At 34.9% G+C, this 21461-nt stretch overlaps 1 protein-coding gene across 19 annotated transcripts in view; it reads right to left on the bottom strand.

Moving 5' to 3' along the window:
- Positions 1–21461, bottom strand: part of BIRC6 (baculoviral IAP repeat containing 6) — a 286722-nt gene that overhangs the window by 209744 nt on the left and 55517 nt on the right. For 16 of the 19 annotated variants that reach the window (XR_008915486.1, XR_458692.3, XM_007476045.3 and 13 more), the window contains exons 5-10: positions 12941–13052; positions 11977–12059; positions 9162–9384; positions 8925–9085; positions 4637–4695; positions 1948–3342 (exon numbers count right to left, since the gene is read on the bottom strand). Coding sequence is in view for 17 of the 19 variants with exons in the window: in XM_007476045.3 (XP_007476107.1) it covers positions 1948–3342; positions 4637–4695; positions 8925–9085; positions 9162–9384; positions 11977–12059; positions 12941–13052 (2033 nt within the window). In the remaining 2 variants the exon portion in view is untranslated. The remainder of the gene's footprint in view (positions 1–1947; positions 3343–4636; positions 4696–8924; positions 9086–9161; positions 9385–11976; positions 12060–12940; positions 13053–21461) is intronic. The other 3 variants (XM_056813247.1, XM_016432868.2, XM_056813249.1) reach the window with 1 other exon arrangement.

Genomic DNA, 21461 nt, shown 5'->3' with positions numbered 1-21461 from the left:
CATTAAATAAAATATGAATTGGAATCTTTTTTTAAGAAAGGAAACATCATTGACCCTTGAGAAAGTGTCCTTTTACAGCTCCCTAAACTCCATTCCACACTTCTGACTGACTGATTCAAAACACATTGTTCATATATTATCAAACCTACATTAGGAAGATAAATGGATGTAGGAATGTGAGTGCCCCTAAAAAAAAAACACACACACACAAGGGAAAAAACCCAACAACTTAACAATTTGGCAGTTTCTATAAGGTCTTAGATTAAATTGGGTGAAAAATAATAATCAGGTTTCCTTTATGTTCCATAGAGTTCAAGAAGGAGACTCCTAATTCCTTTCCATAAACTAACAATCTATGTTAACCAAAGAATAAGATCCTCATTCTAAATTCATCATATAATAATAAAGTCCATGTAAGATGACTTTAAGTTTTATTTTTTAATTGTCTATTTCTATGTATTCTGAGTGGGTAGATAGAACTACATACTATTTTGCATGACCAATTCAAAATATAACTTGAACATATAAGAATAGTATTACATATGTTTAATAATTACAAATTTATCCTTTTAATTTCCTAACAATTAAGTTCTTATGCAAAAAAAAAAACCCCAAAACAATTATGAGATAATATTCGGAGCAAAAATTGCAAGAAAATTCATGCTACTCCAAATTTACAGAAATATACCATATGTTTGCATTTAACTTATCCGTCTTTAACACAACCTAAAAACTATACTATTTTCAACTGTTTCTGACCATAAAGAAAATGTTAAGCAAAAACATTTAAAAATATTGATAACAGTCTTATCACAGAGTAGACACTCAACAAATGCTTACCCTTCCTATTTTTAGAAAAGGACACAACTGTAAATAATAATAATAATGTCTATGGTGTATATATAATTATTTCAATAAATTATTCCCACACTAAGCAATAATATAAAAATATATATAATGTAAGATTTTCCATAATCATGGAAAAGTAATCAAATAAATATAATAGTATCACACATTAAAGATTTATATTAGTTTAAAACAAACCTCTAGTGATTTTTACTAAAAAATAGTCATTCCCCAAAACATCAACTCTAAATAACTTAAGAGAATCTTTTCAATCCAAAACTTCATTCCATCAATTAATTTGGACTTAGCCCACTTAAACTCATCAGAAATGCTATATCTCAACTAATTTGTCTCCTTTTCTTATTTCATCCACTTTTGGTAGAAATTACACCAAATTAAAAAGTTGTATGATGCAGAACAGAAAAGAAAACAAAGGGAAATAAAGGAAAAAACCCTGAACCATCCATAAATTGGATATTTTTCAGCTCTTGAGTAATTAAAAAACTGATACCTTACATGAAAGTAGGATGATAGAAATGTATAAATGGTTTTATTTTGTAAAAAATTACTGACTGACACGAAGGAAGTGGTATGATAGATACTGTTATGAACTGGTATGGCTGAAATAAGTGAATAATCAATTGAGAATAAGTCTAAAGAGACAAAGCCTGCTTACTGCACTAGTATCCACAAAATACCACAAGGGCCAAAGGGAATTCTTTATTACTATGAAGGGAAACTCTATAGAAGAAAATAAATAAGAATTATACAGGAAAAAGAGAAAGAATGGGATGGTTCTTTAACAAATAAAGATAGAGATTGTCAATTGGCTGAAGCAAAAAAGATTTAAATGAAAGCTAAAAAACTTAGAAGCCACATACTCCCAACAAAGGCATCAATAGCAATACATGGGACATTAGGAAAATTATCTTCTCTAACTAAAAACACATTGTGGGAAAATATAGGCATTAAAATAAAAATCTGTTGGAGTTACTCATTAAAACATGAGAAAAGAACATCTATCAAAATACTTCAAATCTTGGCCTTGAATATCTATTAAAAAAGTAAATTGTTAAGAAAAGTTCTATCAATATGGCTTACCTTTAGTGCATGCACACAGCCTGTCTGTGCCTGAGCAGTATATGACAGAAACGAACATGTCCTGTTCCTCGGTGCCCTCCTTTTTAGGAGGCTCCACTTTGGCCAAAATTTCAAAGTTTGAAAGATCTATTATTTTTACATATCCTCCCTGAGTAGTTATTACCAAGTGTCCCAGAGTAGAAATATCAGATTTTTTCTCTCTCTCATTGCCATTCTTTGAGGTTAGCTGCATTTCTTCCACAGGTTCTTCACAATCATCCTCTCGATTATCCAGTATATCTGGTGGAAGCAATATAAGCGAGGTAATTGTGTCCTGGGGATCTTTGATATGCTGGATTTTTATTGGCTCCTCCTCTAAAGTCACTATCCGGGTGGCATAGTTCATTTTATAAAGCACTAAATATCCACCACTAACACTTCTCTGCTCAGGCTGAATTATTAAAGGAGTTTGTACATCTGCTGGTGATTCATGTTGGATTACACTGATATTTGTGCCATTCACCACTGTAAGATTAGATTCCAGCTCACCTTTCCTTCTGTTACATAGTGCTGAGTTTAATTTATTTAAATTATTCAAGGCCTCTACTTGATTTATTGCACTCAGGGATTCAACAGGGCAGGTCCGCAGGCCCACTAACAAATGAACTCCGTCTGCACAAGGAGTGATAGAGTCTACACAAAGGTTCTCCTCCTCTGCAAACTTTGGCAGCCTCAAGCACTGAACCAAAGTCCCAGGCTTGGGAAACATAGAGTTCCACTTGTCAGAGTCTGGAGAGGTAAGGTTGGCTGCCGCATCTGCAAATTGCTGAATGTAAGTCACGGGAGGATCCTGCAATAGCAATTGCTCCTGACTATCCAGCTCCATTTCAATAATCTGAGGAACTGTAAAACCATCATCATGTAAACTTTTACTCATAATATTGTTCATCTGTGAAAATATTTTTCCTGCTTTTTCATCAGATTCTTTAATGCTATAGAGTAGCAAAATGGGTAAAGTCCTCCTTACCAGAGGGGAATTTAGTTCAGAATTGTTGCAGGATTCATTATCTGTTGACCCTTGTTCTGATATATTTTCACCCTGAGTCCTGCTTACACCATCCAGTGACCTGTGAGAGTTACTGCTAATGGGAGAGGTAGCAGGAGATTTGTATGTCAATAATCCCCCAGCTAATAAACAAGGAAAGGGAATGTTGTGTTGTTCCAGATGCTTTTCTTTTGTCTTTTCACTTTTACAGTTGGCTACACAAGGATTTGCCCCCAATTCTTCAAGATCCTTAACAGTATCTTCAAGGACATTTGCCACAATTTCCCACTGAAGCTTCTCTGGCTGCTGGAGAATACTGAGAGCTGTTATATCAAGGCTTACTTCCAAGGCTTCCTTCTGTGATGTATGCCCTATAAAAATGAAAAGAATGTATTACACATACTATTATTGTTTAATCAGAACAAAACGCATTGGTTTTTTTTAAAAAATCATTTCCTTTGTATACAATTGTTTAATAAGCAATGTGATTACATATTAGAAATATTAAAAACATTTGAAGAGAATAATAAAATATTCTAAACTAGGATTATTTTGAAAAAATAAAAATTAATTTCACATCACATTACTCTGAACTTCTTTTATACTTAAGAGCATACTATCCTACCTTAGGTCAATTGTTAAGAGAGGAAGGGCATTAATAAAAAGATGAATGTGATAAAATGTTAAATATGCTATTAATTATTTTTAAGTTAGTAATAAATATGAGACAGTTATTTCAATGTTCCTAGACTAAAAATAATGCCAAATATAGTAAATTCTATTCAATAGAGATATTACCAATGACAAATATTTTAAACTACATTGGCTTATATCTAATGAAACAGAATAGGATCCTAAACAATTTTTTTAATCAGGTATAAATTTAAGGAACATAAATTAATCCTAATCTCATTCTAAGGGATGAAGCACTATTACAAAAATCCAGATGCCATGGCAGTGAAAGGAACTTGCCTACCACCCAACACCAGACCCTGGTAACTCAGAACCTTGAACCCAAGAATCCCTTCAGCATCAGAATCCCCATTCCCAACCTACACTGACTTTAGCCAAATCCAGTTCTAAAAACTGCCAGAGTTGGCAGAGAAACTTCTCATCTCAAGTTGTTCTGGAGTTGTTACCTTTTCATTTTCTGTTATATCATAATAATAGCATTATGTGCCATAAATTACTTGGGAGTCAAACAGGCATATATATCCTTTCTCCCTTGTAAAAAAAAATTATTTAACATAAATATAAGTCATCTCAAAGGTAAATCCAAAGCCACTCATTCCAATCCTAACATCTCTCTATCAAAATATTTTTGAGCAGTCAGTGTGTGCACAAGTACTTTGTAAGGGGGCAGTTAGGTGGTTCAGTGGATTGAGAGCCAGGCCTAGAGATAGAAGATCTTAGGTTCAAATCTGGCCCCAAATACTTTCTAGCTGTGTGACCCTGGACAAGTCACTTAACCACCATTGGCTAACCCTTACTAGTCTTCTTTTCAGCCTTAGAAGCAATACATAGTATTTCTTGTAAGATAGAAGGTAAGGGGGAAAAGTACTTTATAAACCCATATTGTCCAAAGACATTTAAAAAACAAGTATATCCTATGTAGAGGCTAAATGCATATGGGAGAAAAAATAAAGACCATGTATTATCTCATACCTGTCACCGATTCTGATCTGGAATGCTCTTCACTGTCTGAATCCTCCAATAAATCATCACTTAAAGAAGAAATGAGCAAATAATTTTATTATCAAGTCAAAACATTATTATACATGATAACTCATATCTAAGAATCTGAGTACACACTGCATTATAAAAAGCATGGAACATCCAACAAGAATCCTAAAAACAATACTTTAGTCACATAAATTAAACTATATTGATATAAAATTACTTAAGACAATATTTAGCATTATTAAGATTAAATATAGTTAGATGAGTCCTTTTGTATACTGTATTAACCCTTAAGACTTTATATAGGAAGAGTTGTAGAAGAAAAATATTATTAACAGAAAATTATGTTTAGAAGTGTAAAAATAGAATACCAAGATTACAATTCCATGCTAACAGTTATGAAAGTGATGGCATTAAGAAAACTACATTTTTAAAGTAAACTATAATTTGGAGATGAAATAATATTTAATTCATTAAATACAATTCAAGACTACAGGAATTTCAAAAAGAAAATATAATCAAGAAATGCTCTGAATATTACTGACTCATTAATTTTGGGAAGTTAAATGACTCACAGTCTACCTTGCCCATGATGCACATTCACAAGTTATAGGTCAGAACTGAAATTCTGTCATTGGTCTTTCCATCCCAGCACAACAAAAGTAATTTCATCCTGCTAAAATTTTCCTCTTCTACAGTGCTTCTGGAATTAAGAAGTCTTCTAGGCTAAGAGAAATTCTGGCAAAGTTCACCAAGTTCAGTATTCCCTTATTTTATTCTCATTTATTACCTATATATGTCACTAATTAATAATCCTGTAGCAATTTTAACCCTGGTCAGATATAGTGCCCTATTAATATGTAACATCTTATATAACCTGCATTCGTGAAAGAACCACATTTTTATGTTTATTTCATTTACCAAAAACTTTATTAGAAGAACAATGTACAAATATAGGGGAGACTAGGATGACTTCAACTAGAGTGGTTAAGGAAGCTCTCAAGAGAAAGGTAGGATTGTGGACCTTGTACTTATGGGCTAAGGGTAAAAACTTAAATTTGTAGTATATTGTCCACAGCAATAAAACTAGAGGAGAAGAGGAAGAGGGGAACAAATAAACTCCTTAAAGCTAAAGTCAGTATCTAATTCAATTTCAATTTCTCTTCAATGCATAGACCAGTTTCTTGAACACAGTGAATGCTGAAAAAATTTTGTTTAATTAATGGTAATTTGCATATGTTCTCAGAAATAGGAGATCTCATTTAATGAGATCTTAGTAAGAGACTTAGTAAGTCACTTAGTTTAACAAATAAAAGAATATGGCAAAAAATTGATATTATTAACAAGGCTAACATTTTTGCCTATATATGAAAAGGCTATTTGATTGATCTAATATTTTTTTCTAGAACCCAGTCAAAGTCAAAGCAATCTCATGATTGGCATTCCCCCACACTCTTCCTCCTGAAGGTTCACTAGCTTCCTCCCAGTCCTAACCCAAAGTAATTCCAAACTCCTTAGACTAGGATTTCTCTAACATTTTCATAAAAAAGAATGCTTTTCCTTATTTTTGAGTAAGTAAAAAATTGCCCATTAGAGTTTCTAGGTCTTACAAAATCTTTCCAATTCCAGGAAACATGCAACCAACAAAATTTTAGCATAGCTCAAAATTTCACATATATCATCATTTAAGAGAAGCACCAGTCATTCTACAAAAACTACTCCCAAAAGTTATAGTTGAGGAAAATTTTGGTTATGCTGACATTTGGCAGTATTTCTTTAGTGAAAAATAAATACAACAAAACTTAAATAAGCACTTATTATAAACAGAGCTAAAATTATATACTGTACTACATGAAAACATCTTTAATCAAAATTAATATAGAAAGAAATGAAAGCATTTGTCCTTTGGATCCTTATATTTCTTATCAATATCATTATGTTGTTCCATTTGAAGGTTGAGGTAAAAATTCATATGAAGGACCTATTTTCAGCTCTTTACTATATCATACTGATACATCTAGGATCAAGACTTACTAATGCTTTCAAATTAATGCTTTCAACTGGAAGAGAGAAAGAGGAAGATGAAAGGGTTTAATGGGAAAAGCAATGTAAAAGCATTATTTCATAATATTAAACTGAATCCTGAGGTTTAAGTGTAAAAGGGGGAGGGGGGAGCATCAGCAAGAAAAAGGCATGTTGAGAGGGTAGAATACAGTTTGCTGCAGTTGGTTTTTAATCTACTGGGTTCTTTTTTTTTTAACCCTTACTTTCTGCCTTAGAATCAATAATATATGTTGGATCCAAGGCAAAAGAGTGGTAAGGGCTGGGCAGTGGAGGGTTAAGTGACTTGCCCAGCATTACACAACTGGTATGAGACTGAGGCCATATTTGAAACTAGGACCTAACATCTCTAGGTCTGAATCTCAATCCACTGAGCCACCCAGATTCCCCCCCACCCCCCACTGGGTTGTAATGGCAACTTTTTCCCTCTCATGGCAACTTAACTGGAGTTGTGACAAAGGACCCCAAAAGTCAAGGCTGGAAATGTAGTTAATGAAGAAGTCTCATCTTGTTCTATGAAGTATTCCCACAACTGCCTCAGTCTTTACTCTGAACTACCAAACATTATAAAACTAAAAGGCTTATTTACCTACTATCTTTAATACTTATGTATTTTCCTATGTTTATGGGCTCTTTCTCTAAATAGACTGTATGTCCCTGAGGGCAAAAGCTATTTTATATCTTGGGCAGTCCCAGGAAAATGCACAATGCCATGCACACAGTGGACAGAATGTAAAAGAAAACTAAACAACCATTTGTTAAGTGTCTATTAGGTGCTTAATCAACAACTACAGCCCTCCAAAACAACATATTTAGCAGTTAAAAATCTTAAGTTTAAATACTTTTTAAAATTCAAGAAAAGGAATTTTCATTTACAGAACTCCCACCCCAGGGAATGCCACTTTCACTTCTAGTGTGGGAAACAAGACAATAAATTTTATTGCTCCTCTATGGTTTTCACCAAGTTCTGATGGCATCATTAGACCATCTATAGGTGAAAACAATTAAGTCTCCATAGGGCTAATGTTCAATTAGAACCATATTACCAAACAAGCAAAGTACTTCTCCTATACAACTTTTCCCATGAAGATATTTTTTCAATTACTCTCAACTAATAAAAATCTCAAAGCCAAACTTCAATTTAGTTTCTTATATACTTATTCCTATATTAAACTGCAAAGTGATCTAATTAGAGCTAAAAAGTCTGAATTATGTCACAGATAAAGCAAATGATAATATGGTGACAAATAATGTAAAACCTAATGAGTAAAGAGCTATCTACATAAATTTCTATCTTTATTCTCTTCTAATCTGCTCCCTTAACCTGATTCTTTTCCATGAAAGTATACCCTTCAGGTCCTTAAAAGCTACTGCTTCATCTACATTCATTAACAAATTCTCAAAAAGTGATAGTGATTTATGTATCTTCATTCCACACACCTACTTGCCAATTCAAGAGTTGGCAGAATGTCATTCTGAGATCTGAACTACTTACACAGAAACAACTACAAGTCTCCACAAAATCAAAATGGCTTGCAAAAAGAAATCATATAAATTAAAGGCTCTTCTCCTCCTTTAAAAACTGTAATAACAATCATAAAAGACAATAACTTATCTAGGGAACCTAGAAAGTTAAGTTGAATAGTTAAATAAATAGCAATTTCAAAAACTTCTTCTGCCTGTAAAATTACTGGTATTTACCAAAACTTTGTAGTAATATTGCAGAAAAATTAAAAATGACTGGTGATCCAATGTCAATGTCTCACATTCTCCACATATTTCTGCATTTTCCTATTAATGTATACAACGAGTACAGCAAACAGGAAAAGCATTTAAATGAGTCAATTAGCTTCTTAAATGACCTATCAAAATGTTTGGTGAGAAAAATGGATGTCATTTACAATAAGATTTTTTATTTCTCTATCAGAGTTTTTATCTGTTGCCTCAATTAATAAAGTCTTGAAACTATTCTATTGGTCCTACTGAGTAGAAGTTACATTCTACTGAAAATCTTTTATTGAAAAAAAAAATTTGAAATAAAGCTATCTCCAATGATACCACAAAAATCTCTGACTTTTTAAACCTATTAAAATGGAGGATCTTTTCTGTCTTCTTGGTAAAAATTACAAAAAATAAAATTGAAGAAGAAATTATTTGATGACCACTAAACAGTAGTCATTATTAAAGCTTCTTAATTTAGCAACTTTTATACCTATCTCCTTCCAATTTTGGTATATCTGAGCAGCTAGATGAGTCTTCCAGCCAGGCTAAGGTTGGTCTCCTTGAATCAACTCCAGAGCTTGGTTCTCCCAATAAGACAAGCTGTTGTACAATTGCTGGATCATATGCATTAATTTCAAACTTTAAATGCACCTAAAAAAAATAAAAAATATAGGTTTATACTAATTTTTTTTCATTAACACTTAACCTATTTCAAATTAAAACATACCTTCATAAGTTTGGAAACATCCCATATACAGATCTTTCCTCTTTTTGTTGCAGCAGCTAGAAAATGAGGACAGCTTCCAGATCCAAAACAGGATATTCTGTCAGTGCCATCCGTACAGGGAAATTGAGCTGGACTTGTTGCAAGTGTAACTGACAAGGGTACGTTCTGCGTGTGTTCACCTTTCACAAATGGGCAGTTTGGGGAATGTCTCTCATGTTCAGACCTTCACAAAAGATTTTTTTTAATTATCAAAAATATCTAGCAGAGAGTCTGCATCAACAATTAAAAAGCAAGACAAAGACACAATGAAAAGTATTCCTTATTTAAAAAGATAACATTTTGTCAATTTCTAGAAATTTCGCCTAAAACAAACAAGCTCATATAAATTAGTTCCATAGATGTAGTTTGTAAAATATCACTATTTAGCTTGTATTTATTACCCCATCACTGATTTCTGTCTCCTCCATCAATAGTCCCACAAAATAAGAGGTAAGGATCAAAGATGTAATTTATAGTCCATCATTATTTTCTTACTACTTTGCCAAAACTCAAATTGCTATTTCTACCTCTCTCCTGAAAACCAATAGCTCTGGACTACACATACAGTTCCTTTTCAATGAATCAATTTTCCATTTCCATATATATATATATATATATATTTAAATTGATCTGTGACTGCATCAATGTTAGTATGCCACCCAGAATGCAAACTGCAATGTATCCTTTAATTTCTTGTGAAATATTGGACATCTTCCTATAAATAGAGAAGAGATGAAAACTCAAGGAGGAGGATCTGTATTAATCCTAGAAAACCTGTGCAACACTCAAGTTATCATCTGCTACCCCCTCAATCACTACAAACTAGCATATGAAGAGTCAGACATGACCCTGGATGATATTTTTAACATCACACCTGGTTGCATGCTAAACAATACTTAGACCCTCCCTGGAAAAGTAGGAAAAGATATGGTTGTGAAGGTTTTTAAATGACAAAATTGAAGTTTTATATTTGATCCTTGAAATGAAAGGCAACCACAAGAGTTTACTGAGAAAGATGATGACAAGGTCAGACCTTGGCTCAGGGACATCACTTGGGCAGCTAAATGGAAGAAGAGATTGGCCTGAGGATAGATTTCAGGCAGGGAAATCAACCAGAAGGCAAGGGTAATGGTCCAGGCAGGAGATGAGGTGGGCCTGTACCAGAATATGACAGTCAGGAAAGAGAAAGCAGCATATAGAAGAAATAGTGACAGTATAATAAACATGACTTCATAGCAGATTGTATATCAGGAGAGTCAGAGACAGAGACAGAGAGGAGTCAAGAATAACATCTAAGTTGCAAACCCTAGATGCCTGGGAAAAGGGTATACTCAACGACAATACAGATATTTCAGAACAGAGGATGTATTGGAGGAAAGAAGTTCTTTTTTTGTACAGAAGAATTATCACAAAATTCTAATCACCAGCTGATTTCCACACACTTTTGGACTCCCCATAAGTGCATAAATGCTTAGAGGATGCAAATTAAGTTAGTCTTAGTGAAATACTTAGGAAAGTAAATTTACCATGAAAAAAATTATACAAAACAATATATTCCCTCAGCAAACATTTTTAAACTGCATATTATTATATGTCAATGTTCCTCATAACTAAGAAGGATAATTTGAAAAAACATTATAAAACTAGAAATAGTTATGTAAGCTCTTTGAGAGGAGAGGTTGTCTCATTCTGAATGTATTATTTTTATCCCCATAAACCATCACAATGATTGGTATACAGAAAGTGCCTAATAAATGCGTATGGTTGAACTACATGATAAATAACACCTATTTTCCAAATGTTTAGAAATCAATAAATCTAATCCAATTTTGGTAATTACAGGTTAATAAGATTAGATATATAGATATAGATATTCTAGAAAAAAAACGCACTAGAAAGAGTCCTGAGTTCAGAGCCCTCACTAGTCACCAGGGCAATTAGAGTTTTGACCTAAGATTACAAAAGATACCCAACAGGCCGGGAGGGAAATAGGACACTTACTTCCTGTGCACAGCAATCAGTCTACCAGTTCTATACTTGACAATCCTTAAATGCCTACAATTTCTTACCCTGTATGAACCATCAACTAGGTCCTATGCCTCTGTCATTTCTCTTGTGAGATGTGATATTCTTCACTGCCAAAATATTCTTCCTCTTCAGAGGGATGGAAGGCCATCAGATGTGAGCAACAGGGACTTAGACCAGCCTCTTAGCAGGCAAAACACCCACCTCAAAGCTACATTCAACTGGAGCAAACCCTCCCAATGTCCCAACTACTCAAAAGAACTTGCCATAAATACCAGAATTCAGTTATGAATCTGTCTGTATTTTAATCTTGGCCCTCTTGTTAAGTAACTTGTGCAAAACATTAGGAAGGCTTAAATCTCAAATGAGCCTGAGGCTTCTCACCCATACATCCAAGAAAACAGACTAACTCATGACAGCTAAAGTTTCTTCTATCTCCACAATTTTATAAAATGATTACTCCTACATGCTTCTCAATGTATTGTCCAAAAAAGCCAGAGCAAAGATGGTAGGAAAAGAGGAAGCTTATCTTTGGAACTCATTACCTGGAACTAAGAAGAACAAATATAAATAGCCAGATGTGACACTATACAAACTATTTTTGTTATGTATGTGCTCAATACAATGAGCACCTCCAATACTCCACCAGGACAAGATGCTCATCAGTGTTATTTAAGGCAAGTGACCATGAACTGAAATCACTTGTATGACTGATATAATCTACTATGCCAAGACATTGAGTGAAACTCACCAAGGTTCATCAGTAGGCTCCCAACAAACGAGACATACACTACAAGTAAAACACATGGCTCTGTCATCTCCAGATGAGGCAGGCTATATAAAATGATATGGAAAGGGCAACAGTTAGGCACAGTTTAAAATGTCAAAATAACCAACCAATGTGCCTAAGAAGCAGGTAGTAACAATAATTGTATCTTTAATTTTTATATTTCCTATTTAAAAGTTATTCAAGTATTTAAAACTTTCAAAGAACACTTCCCCCCCTCCCAAAAAAATTACAATAAATTGTAGTCTTCATACATTATTACCTAATAAATGAAGGAATAATCAATTAAAAGTTAGAAGGGACCTAAGAGGCCACTTAGTTCAACAACCTCATTTGATAGAAAGAAACCTGAAGCTCAGAAAGGTTCAGTGACTGTACCAAAGTCATACACGGCATGAAGAAGCATCAGAGTTCAAATTCTAATTCAGGTTCTCTGAACTAAATCTAGAGCCCTTTCCACTGCAAAATGAGAATCTCAAGTGTTTTTTGAATCAATAAGTAAAAGATATTCTAAAGGGAAACATTAAATTTATTCTTAACCAACTGAAAAATGGGAAAATATTGGTGGGCATAATAATAAAAATTAATTTCTTACCGTTATCTAAATAGATTGAATGATTTCAGTGAATGTGTTGTCTCATAAATTGAGATTTACTTGGTTCAATAATATACCACACATCTAATATGTGGCTCTAAAATTTATTATCAATACTTTTTGAATGCTCACTCTTTACATATTACTAGACATCTTGAAGGGTTAAAGAACATGGAATGAAAAGAGCTTATACAAAGAGTACAAGACTGGACAAAAGAAGACCTAGATTTTAGAACCAAAGCCACAAGTCTGATCCCTGGCTCTAACTAGTTTTATAACCTGGAATAATTTAATAAGTTAAAAACTAAGGCCCAATTTAACTTATCTTTTTACCTGGTGATAAAAGCCAGCTTGAGCCATGGGATCTGGCTGTGCCCACCTATATCCAACATGAGGCCATGAGGTGAATGTCTCCCGTCTGTTAGCTTCACTGTACATCAATGACCTAAAGATAAACACATTTTGCATTACTCAATCTGTGCGCCAAAATTACCATGATACTCATGAGCCCCATTCTTCTCCATAAATGGGGAAAAAATATGTTGCTACGTCTATTCATGAATTCATCTTACTTATAACTTTCATGTTAAATGTATTCAAAGTTAAAAAGAAAAAAGAAAAAAGAAATGTCCAAGTAGCCTTGGACATTTCTTTTTAAGATGAAGCTGAAAGGGGAAAAAATAAATTTGAATAAGGAGGAAATTTGAAGAAGTTAAGAAGACTGGCAATTTCAAATGTGTTAAAATAGTTCATTTTATAGAAAGTAGACCAAAGAATGGGGTAGAACAAAACAGCAAGCACACTGGCAGTTTAGCCTCCATATTAATGACAGCATTTTCAAATACAGTTCAGAGTACCCATAAAGATAGCTAAAAGTAAGAAACTATTCCTTCTGTAAAAGAAAATAATATTAATAAGAATGGCTGTACTGTAAGATTTTTCTGCATCTGCAGGATAAAAAGAGAAATGCCCTAGTGCCTTGAACAGCCATGCTATCACAGTGCCTCTCCCAGAACTCTCTTCAGCTTTATACAAAAATCTCCACATTTACCTCACCTGTGCCTGCTTCCTTATAAGTACACCTATCCCTTTCTGGCTAAATGCCACTCATGTTCTACAATTCTTCACACCAAGTTGAATTCCTTGGAATAATAACCTGCTCAACTCAATCCTCAATGATTAACATTCACTCACCTTCCCTGCAGGTCTCTAGTGACTCTGAAACTCCAGCTGCCATTGTTCAAGCCGCATTCTCCAAACCCTCACTGATGACTGACTCCCTATGTCCATCTTCCTCAACCCAATACAATTCCAATATATCACTTTCAATATATAACTCCTTCCCCTAGCCCAGTGGAATGCCTACTCCACGGGAGAGCAAACTTGCTTTCATCTTAACCCTTTTCCTTTCTTAACTTCTTACTGAACTCTTAGACTGGCACCTTTCCTAATGAGACAGCTTGACTTGCCACCACTTATAGGACCCTAGTTTGTAATTTTATTCATTTCATCTCCCAATCACGGTAGGGTACAGGTTCTCCATTGCCATTTCTAGAAAGGATAATAGAAAGTCAAGCTGGTTCACTATGGGATCAAGATGGAGAAGAGAGAGAATGTGGCTAGATCAAATTAATGGTCTGGGAAAGAACGCAAGGGGTCTTGGAACTGGGACATTGTGTTTTAAGATAAAAACTTAGACTGGGGTAATAAGATAGAGGGAAAAATGGAATGAATCTCAAAGCAGGAGAGGATACTGAGTGTAGTTGTAAAAGACAGATTCATTCAATCCATACTGAATCTTCCAAACACAAACTCTAGTATACCTATTATCTCCTAATCTCAAGGACTCTGTCCTCTTTTCCTAAATTTAAGTTCAATGTCTGTCTCACAATTCTTTCTCTACTTTCTAACAATGGTGCCGTCATACTGTAATGTGTGAAGGAGATTAAAAAAAAAGAAATCTCCAGCAAAGACTGGAAAAGCAAGGACTCTCACCTAAATAATCCCCTAATACAATACTAAGGGAACAGTGTTGGATAGTTAGCAGGAAAGCATTATGTCTTCATAACAAAGACATATAACAATATATATGCTGATATTCTCTAAAACACCTTTAACTGACCAATTACTCAACTTACTTATTTCCCACAAACAATTTATCATACAACCTCAACTAAAATGGTCATGCCCTTGATCTTTCTTTTATCTAAAAATATTCCCAATTCCATGATCATTAAATTTGAAATGTCCTTATCTGACTATACTCTAGTTATCCCTCTACTGGCTATACTTTGTCTTTCCTCATCTTGAACCTAATGATAAACCAGTTTAATTCTACACTATCTTCTTTTCTTCAGTACTTTATCCCTTTATCTTATAGTTGATCTTGCCCAACTTCAGGCACAGATTTTTAGCACCATCTGCTGCTGCCTTCTCTCTTACTCACAATCTGCTGAAAAAGAGCTGAAGAAAAATCATAAAACCTGTATCCTAGGCCCTCTTCTCTTCTCCTTCCATATGATTTCACTGGTTTCACTTGTGTTTCCATAAACTTCTATGTATTCAATTATAATCTCTATACTTCATAGAGCAACTTATCCAGTCCTATTTTCTTTCTTAAAAAAAAAAAAACCCTTACCTTCTATCTTAAAATCAACACTGTGTATTGGTTCCAAGGCAGACTAGAGGTAAGGGCTAGGCAATAGGGATTCAGTGACTTGCTTAGTGTCACACAGCTAGGAAATGTCTGAGGACAAATTAGAAAGCAGAACTTCCCTTCTCTAGGCCTGACTCAACCCACTGAGCCCCCTAGCTGCTCTCCTCTCAGTCCTCTCCTTATCTACAGTCTCACATCTCACAATGCCTATTCAACTTCTCTAGAATTGAATGCCCCATAGACATCTGAAACTTAACATGTACAAAACTGACTTATCATCTTACTCTATTAATAGCCCCCTTTTTTTCCTTTAACATTGCCACTAACCTATGGAGCAAGATTTCATCACTTCACGCCAGTTAACAATCTGTGTTAACAATTTGATTTCCCTGCTACAAGTCTCTTCCCATTCCAATTCGTCCTCCACTTAATATCTAAGTGATCTTCCTAAAGAGTATGTATAATGTCACCATTCACCCGCCTTCCCCACCCCCCATTCCCATTCAGTAAACTCCTGTGGCTCCCTATTACATTCAGGATTAAATATCATCTGTTATTCAAACCCCATCATAACCTACACCTCTCCCCCCCATCTCTCCAGACTTTTAAGGCCTTACTATCCCTTATACATACTCTATGATCCATCTCCCATCTCTGAATTTTCATTGGCTATTCCCCAAGTCTATAATGCCCTCCCTCCTCATTTCCATCCCCTTGATTACTTCAAATTTCAGCTAAAATATGACCTTCCTTTAAAAGGCTGCTTTTTTCTCTTTGATGTTAGAGCCTCCCCTCTAATGATTATAATTTTTCATGTCGATAGCACATATTTTAGTTAGTGGTAAGTTATTTATTAATTAAGGTTGGGTTCCTTGAGATCACAGGGTAAATACCAGTGGCTTAATAAATGTTATTTATTTCATTGATAAGATTACAACAAGAGTAATAGCAATTTAGCCCTCATATTGATGGAGGCATTTTCAAGGATAGTTCAGAGAAAGAACAAAGATACCTAGTAGTAAGAAGAATATTGCAATACAACCATTCTTATTGGTAATATTTTCTTTTATGTAAGAAATGATTTCTCACTACCAGGTATTTTTGTGGGTTCTCTGAATTGTATTTGAAAATGACACCATCAATACGGAGACTAAACTTCCATTACTCTTGCTCTTTCACTGATATGTACAGACCCCAGAGCAGGCATATATATAAATTAAATAAAATATATACATATAAAATATATTTGTATATTATCTATACCTAGATAGATAGATATAGAATCCCTGCCCAGAGTTCAGACAAGTAAAGCTAAGCAAAAGCTGAGACTCCCCATACTGTGTCCAAACAGCAACTAACTTAAAGAGAAAAAAGTACAAAATTTAAAAATCTCAAAATAACTACAAAACTATTTTTCTTTTAAAAAGCATACATTTTTAGTGTGCCACAGCTATTAGAGAATTGGTCTTGGTGTTAGAAAAACTGATGTTCAAATTCTATCTATGATAAAGCTGAATGGGAAAAGCATACCTCTCAGGACCCAAATTCCAAAAGGTATACCCAAGCACAGTTAAAAATGTCTCTATTCCCCCACAAAAATAGTTGTTTAGGAAAGCAAAATTATAAATATTAAGTAGTTATGTCTAGAATACCACTAAGACACAAATACTGACCTGACAATTAACACCATCAAAATGACACAGAAGCTATCAGTAAAAACAAATAAGAGAAGTCATAGATAAAAATCATAAAAAAGTGGCATTTTCACATAAACCACCACAATTGACATTTTGCTACTATTCTGTCCTTGTTTTTCAAAACTATCATATTTCATTCAACCATTCGGTTTTCTCATTTTTTAAATGGAAAAGATGACATTTTTATTATCCATACGAGCAAGTTACAAGGATCAAATACTCTATAGAAAAGAGCTTTGCAAATTCTAAAGTATAATCCAAATAATAATAATTATTATTATTTCTATCATTTTTTCCACAGTTTGTCTTTGGAAGTAGGCTGGCATACTGCAAAGGACATTAGACTGGGAGACAAAAAATCTGCATTTGATTCTCAGCAAGGTTATTTGCTTTACCCTATGGGCAAGTTATCTCATCTTTAAAGCCTCAGTTTCCTTATCAACAAAATAGAGGACTGAGCTAGATGGTGTCTAAAGTCCCTAAGTCTATGATCCTATGATTCTGATTTCTTGATAAATCTTGAATGAATTATCACAGTGGTTTTGAGGGTGAAAATAGCTAATTTTGTAGTCAAAAGAATAAGAATAATACTAAAAAAAAGCTACAAACTACTAACAGTGAAACCCAATCAATAATAAGAGAAATGCAAATTAAACAAAAAACACCTCTGAGATTTGTGAATTTCAGATTTTCTGCACCCTGATTAGTCTTTAAAATCCTAACAACCAAGAATATATACACCCCTACTTAAGGATTAAGTATTGAGGAGGATGGCCTATGACAGACATGTGCTAGCAAGTGACAAATAAGAAACAACTGACAGAACCCCTGGGCTGCCCTAAGTCAAGCTTAAGCTACCATTGGTACATGTGAGACGCAGGAAGTGATGTAAAGAATGGTCTATATATTTCGTGTCACTTCCTCTCTCCGGCTCTCAAGGAGATGTGGCTCTCTCTCTGGCTTGTGGCAGCATGCTGGGCTTCCTGGCAGTTTGGGGGTTGTAACTTGCCGGGGAAGTGACTGGAGAATCTCTGTAGTGTGGCTTAGGTGAAAAGTCTTCCCTGAGCAACCTGTTTGAGTGGTTAGGCAGATTCCTCCTTTCCTTTACCTCTTAAAGCACTATCCTCTTAGGAGGGCCCTCATGTTGGAGTAGACCTTGTGGCTGGAAGCCAAGCTAGTTTAATTTTCTGAGGAGGCCTCCTGGCTGAGTTCCCTGAACTTCCTTTGGCTTAGACTAGGCCGGAGAAAACTTATACCTTTTTCTCTCTCTCTTCTTCTTAATTCCTTCCCTCTATTGTAATTAAACCACCATAAAAATCCCAAACTGACTTGAGCATTTTATTGGGATTGAATAATCCCTTGACACCACTAGTATAATATATTCACAGTTAATAACCCCTACTTTTACCCCTTACAGATTTCACCCAGCCAGTGTTTAAAGGTTTCTAGAAAAATATGCATGCAATACTTTTGGTGGAACTCCAAATTGGTTCTGGAAAGCAATTTGGAAATAAATAAATACTCTGTATATTATCTTAAATGTACCTTATTATTTACATCCTCCATTGAATATATACTATTCAAGGGCATGAACTGCTTTTGCCCCCCATTGTACTGCCAATGTTTGGCATGGTGATTGGGCATATAGTAGGCATTTAACTTTTTTTATGACTGATGAATTCAGAAGATAATTAGAGAAATGTAAAAAAATTCATGAACATTTAAGTAAACAGAATCAGAAAAACAATATAGACAATATGGCAAGGTCATTAGGTCATTACTGTTGGAAAAAAACAAAAACAAAATGGAAATAAAAGCTGAAAAATTAAAACTACAAACGACCCCAAAGAAGAGATATGCGAAATCCTGGCTTCCCATCAAGGGTGTGTGATGTAAGTAGGTATAGAACTCTTTGTATAATACTAAACTTCTTTAAAATGTTGGTTAGTTTTGTGAAACTGGGTTTTTTTCCTTTCCTTTACAAAATTTTTTTAGAAGGGATAGCTCACTAGGTTAGAAAGTTAAGTAGGATACCTTGGGAAATGTAAAGGATAATTTTAGCTTTGTGACCTAAACTATATTAATTATTGGTCACCATGGATATCCCAAATAATTTAAAAAAATTTACCAAAGTTAGTCTGGAAATTTATGGTGACTTAATTAAGATAGTGGAAAGAAATTTAAGGAGAAGGGAGAAGGAAAGGGTGTAGTATTTCTCCTGCCTGGATTGTGCCGGGCAGGAAGATTTAGAGGCTCTAGAAGGTAAGGTTTTAGAGAATAAAAGATGAAGGAATCAGCCTGAACTCCAAGGGGGCTCAGCCAAGATGCCTGAACCTGAATTAGCTCAAGGGCAAACTCACCACCAAAACCCAGACAAAATAGCTGCCACCATGCCAAGGTGTTGGAACGCTTAGCACTCTGCCAGCCAGAGACACCTCTCCGGATAAAGAGCCGAAGAGAGGAAGTGACGTGCCCTATATAGATGGTTTTATTTCACTTTCCTGTGTCTCATCTGTACCAATGTTAGCTTAACTTGACTTAGGACAGCCCAGGGATCTGTCCGATGTTTCTGCACATGTCTGTTGAAGGCCATCTTCTCAGATACTTAATCCTTGAGTATGGTGCAGACATTCCTGACCTTGTTAAACTAAGTAGGGTGGAGAAATGTAGAGTTTCCAAGACTTGATTCTGTTAGACCAAGTATCTCCATTGTTACTAATCAGGAAATAGCTAAATCAGATCTTCTAAAGTATGATCTAAGTAGGGTGGAGTGGTTTTAAAATTCACAGAATTAAGAGTGATCTAAAAAACTGTTGTTCAGTTGTTTTTTTCAGCCATTCTAACCCTTCATTACTCCACTGGGCATTTTCTTGGCAAAGATACTGGAGTGGTTTGCCATTTCCTTCTCTGGTTCATTTTACATATGAAGAAACTGAAGCAAACAGGGTTAAGTGACTTGTTCAGGGTAACAGAATTAGTGTCTGAGACCAAATATGAATTTAATCAGATGAGTCTTCCTTGATCTTAAGCCATTAACTCTATTCACTGTGCTAGCTAGCTGCCTGTATAAAAATTACAGATAAGGAATTTTGTAAAAGGGGGGAAAAAAAGAAAGGACTGCTAACAATTATGAATTTCCATTTCCAGCCAGAGTAGAGAATAGAGCCATAAACTACCAAACCTCTACTTAAGAACAGGGTCCAGGACAAGCCACTTCTTCCTTTCCCACTCAACTGCAATATTTTTTGGATTTTTTTTCATCATGCCCCCAAACAAGGTACCTCCTCTCCCTACACTTCCATCCTTTTCAATTTCCATTTTTTTTACTATCTTTCCCCATTCAAATATAAGCTCCTGAAGGAAAAGGTCTAAAAGGAAATTTTCTTTTTTGGTGTTATATACCTAGCACTTAGTACAGTGCCTAGAACATAAAAAGATACTTAGTATATGTTTATTAACTGAATGAGTTTGTCCAGGAAATTATTCCTTAAGGCCACAAGTAGCATTTTCATCACTACTGCAAAAGGGAAGGAAGGGTTTCGAGGAAAAAAAAGTCTGATTTGGGGCAGAAATAGAATACCTTGAACATGTTTTTGCCTTTGTCTTATTAATTTAGTCCAAAAGACTTTATACTTAAAGGTAAAAGAAAACAAAAATCATCCAGACTGTTCCTGGGGATTGTCTACCAAAAGTTATGTATCTTTTTTTCCTTAGTTTTCCACAATGATGTCATTCTTTTCCTCACAGAAAACTTTCTGAGATACATTCAAAATGCAAATAATGAAAAAGGCCATTCCAGAAATCATCCTAGAAAACAAGTAAGAAGAGTCCTAAATATTGTGATCTAACCTACTGACATAGCATCCTAACTCCTGAACCTTATCATGCATTGTGCTGCCTTTGGATTTTGGGGACTTTCCATTCACCCTGATGGTGAACATTCTCTCCTGGCTGTATTTCCACCTCTGGACTCTGGACTTTACTACCTGCCTCAATGGTCTCATCCTAGTGGGTTTCCTTACCCCATATGGCCTTCTCACACTGACAACTATGTCACTCCAGCTGCCTTCTCTCATTACTAGTAAGTTCATCCCATCATCCTACTTTCATCTTCAAGTCCTGTTTCTCACTCTGGTTCTCTCTGTCCATACACTACCAACTTCTTATGCCTCTTTGATATATTGTCTTTCCCATTAGAAAGTAAATTCTTGGGGGCAGCTGGGTGGTTCAGTGGATTAAGAGCCAGGCCTAGAGACAGGAAGTCCTGGGTTCAAATCTGTCCTAAGACACTTCCTAGCTGAGTGACCTGGGCAACCCACTTAACCCCCATTGCCTAGTTCTTACCACTCCTCTGCCTTGGAAGAATTATGCAGTACTGATTCTTAGACAGAAGTCAAGGGTAAAGAAAAAAAAAATTCTCTGAGGGTAGGGATTTTTCTTTTGCTTATATTTTATTCCCAGTACTTATTAGCACCACACCTGGCACATGGTAAGCATAAAT

This window comes from Monodelphis domestica, chromosome 1 (genome assembly GCF_027887165.1).
Source record: "Monodelphis domestica isolate mMonDom1 chromosome 1, mMonDom1.pri, whole genome shotgun sequence".
Classification (NCBI taxonomy): domain Eukaryota; kingdom Metazoa; phylum Chordata; class Mammalia; order Didelphimorphia; family Didelphidae; genus Monodelphis; species Monodelphis domestica.
Note: the sequence above shows the minus strand (reverse complement) of the source record. Positions and strands in the feature narration are given on the sequence as shown.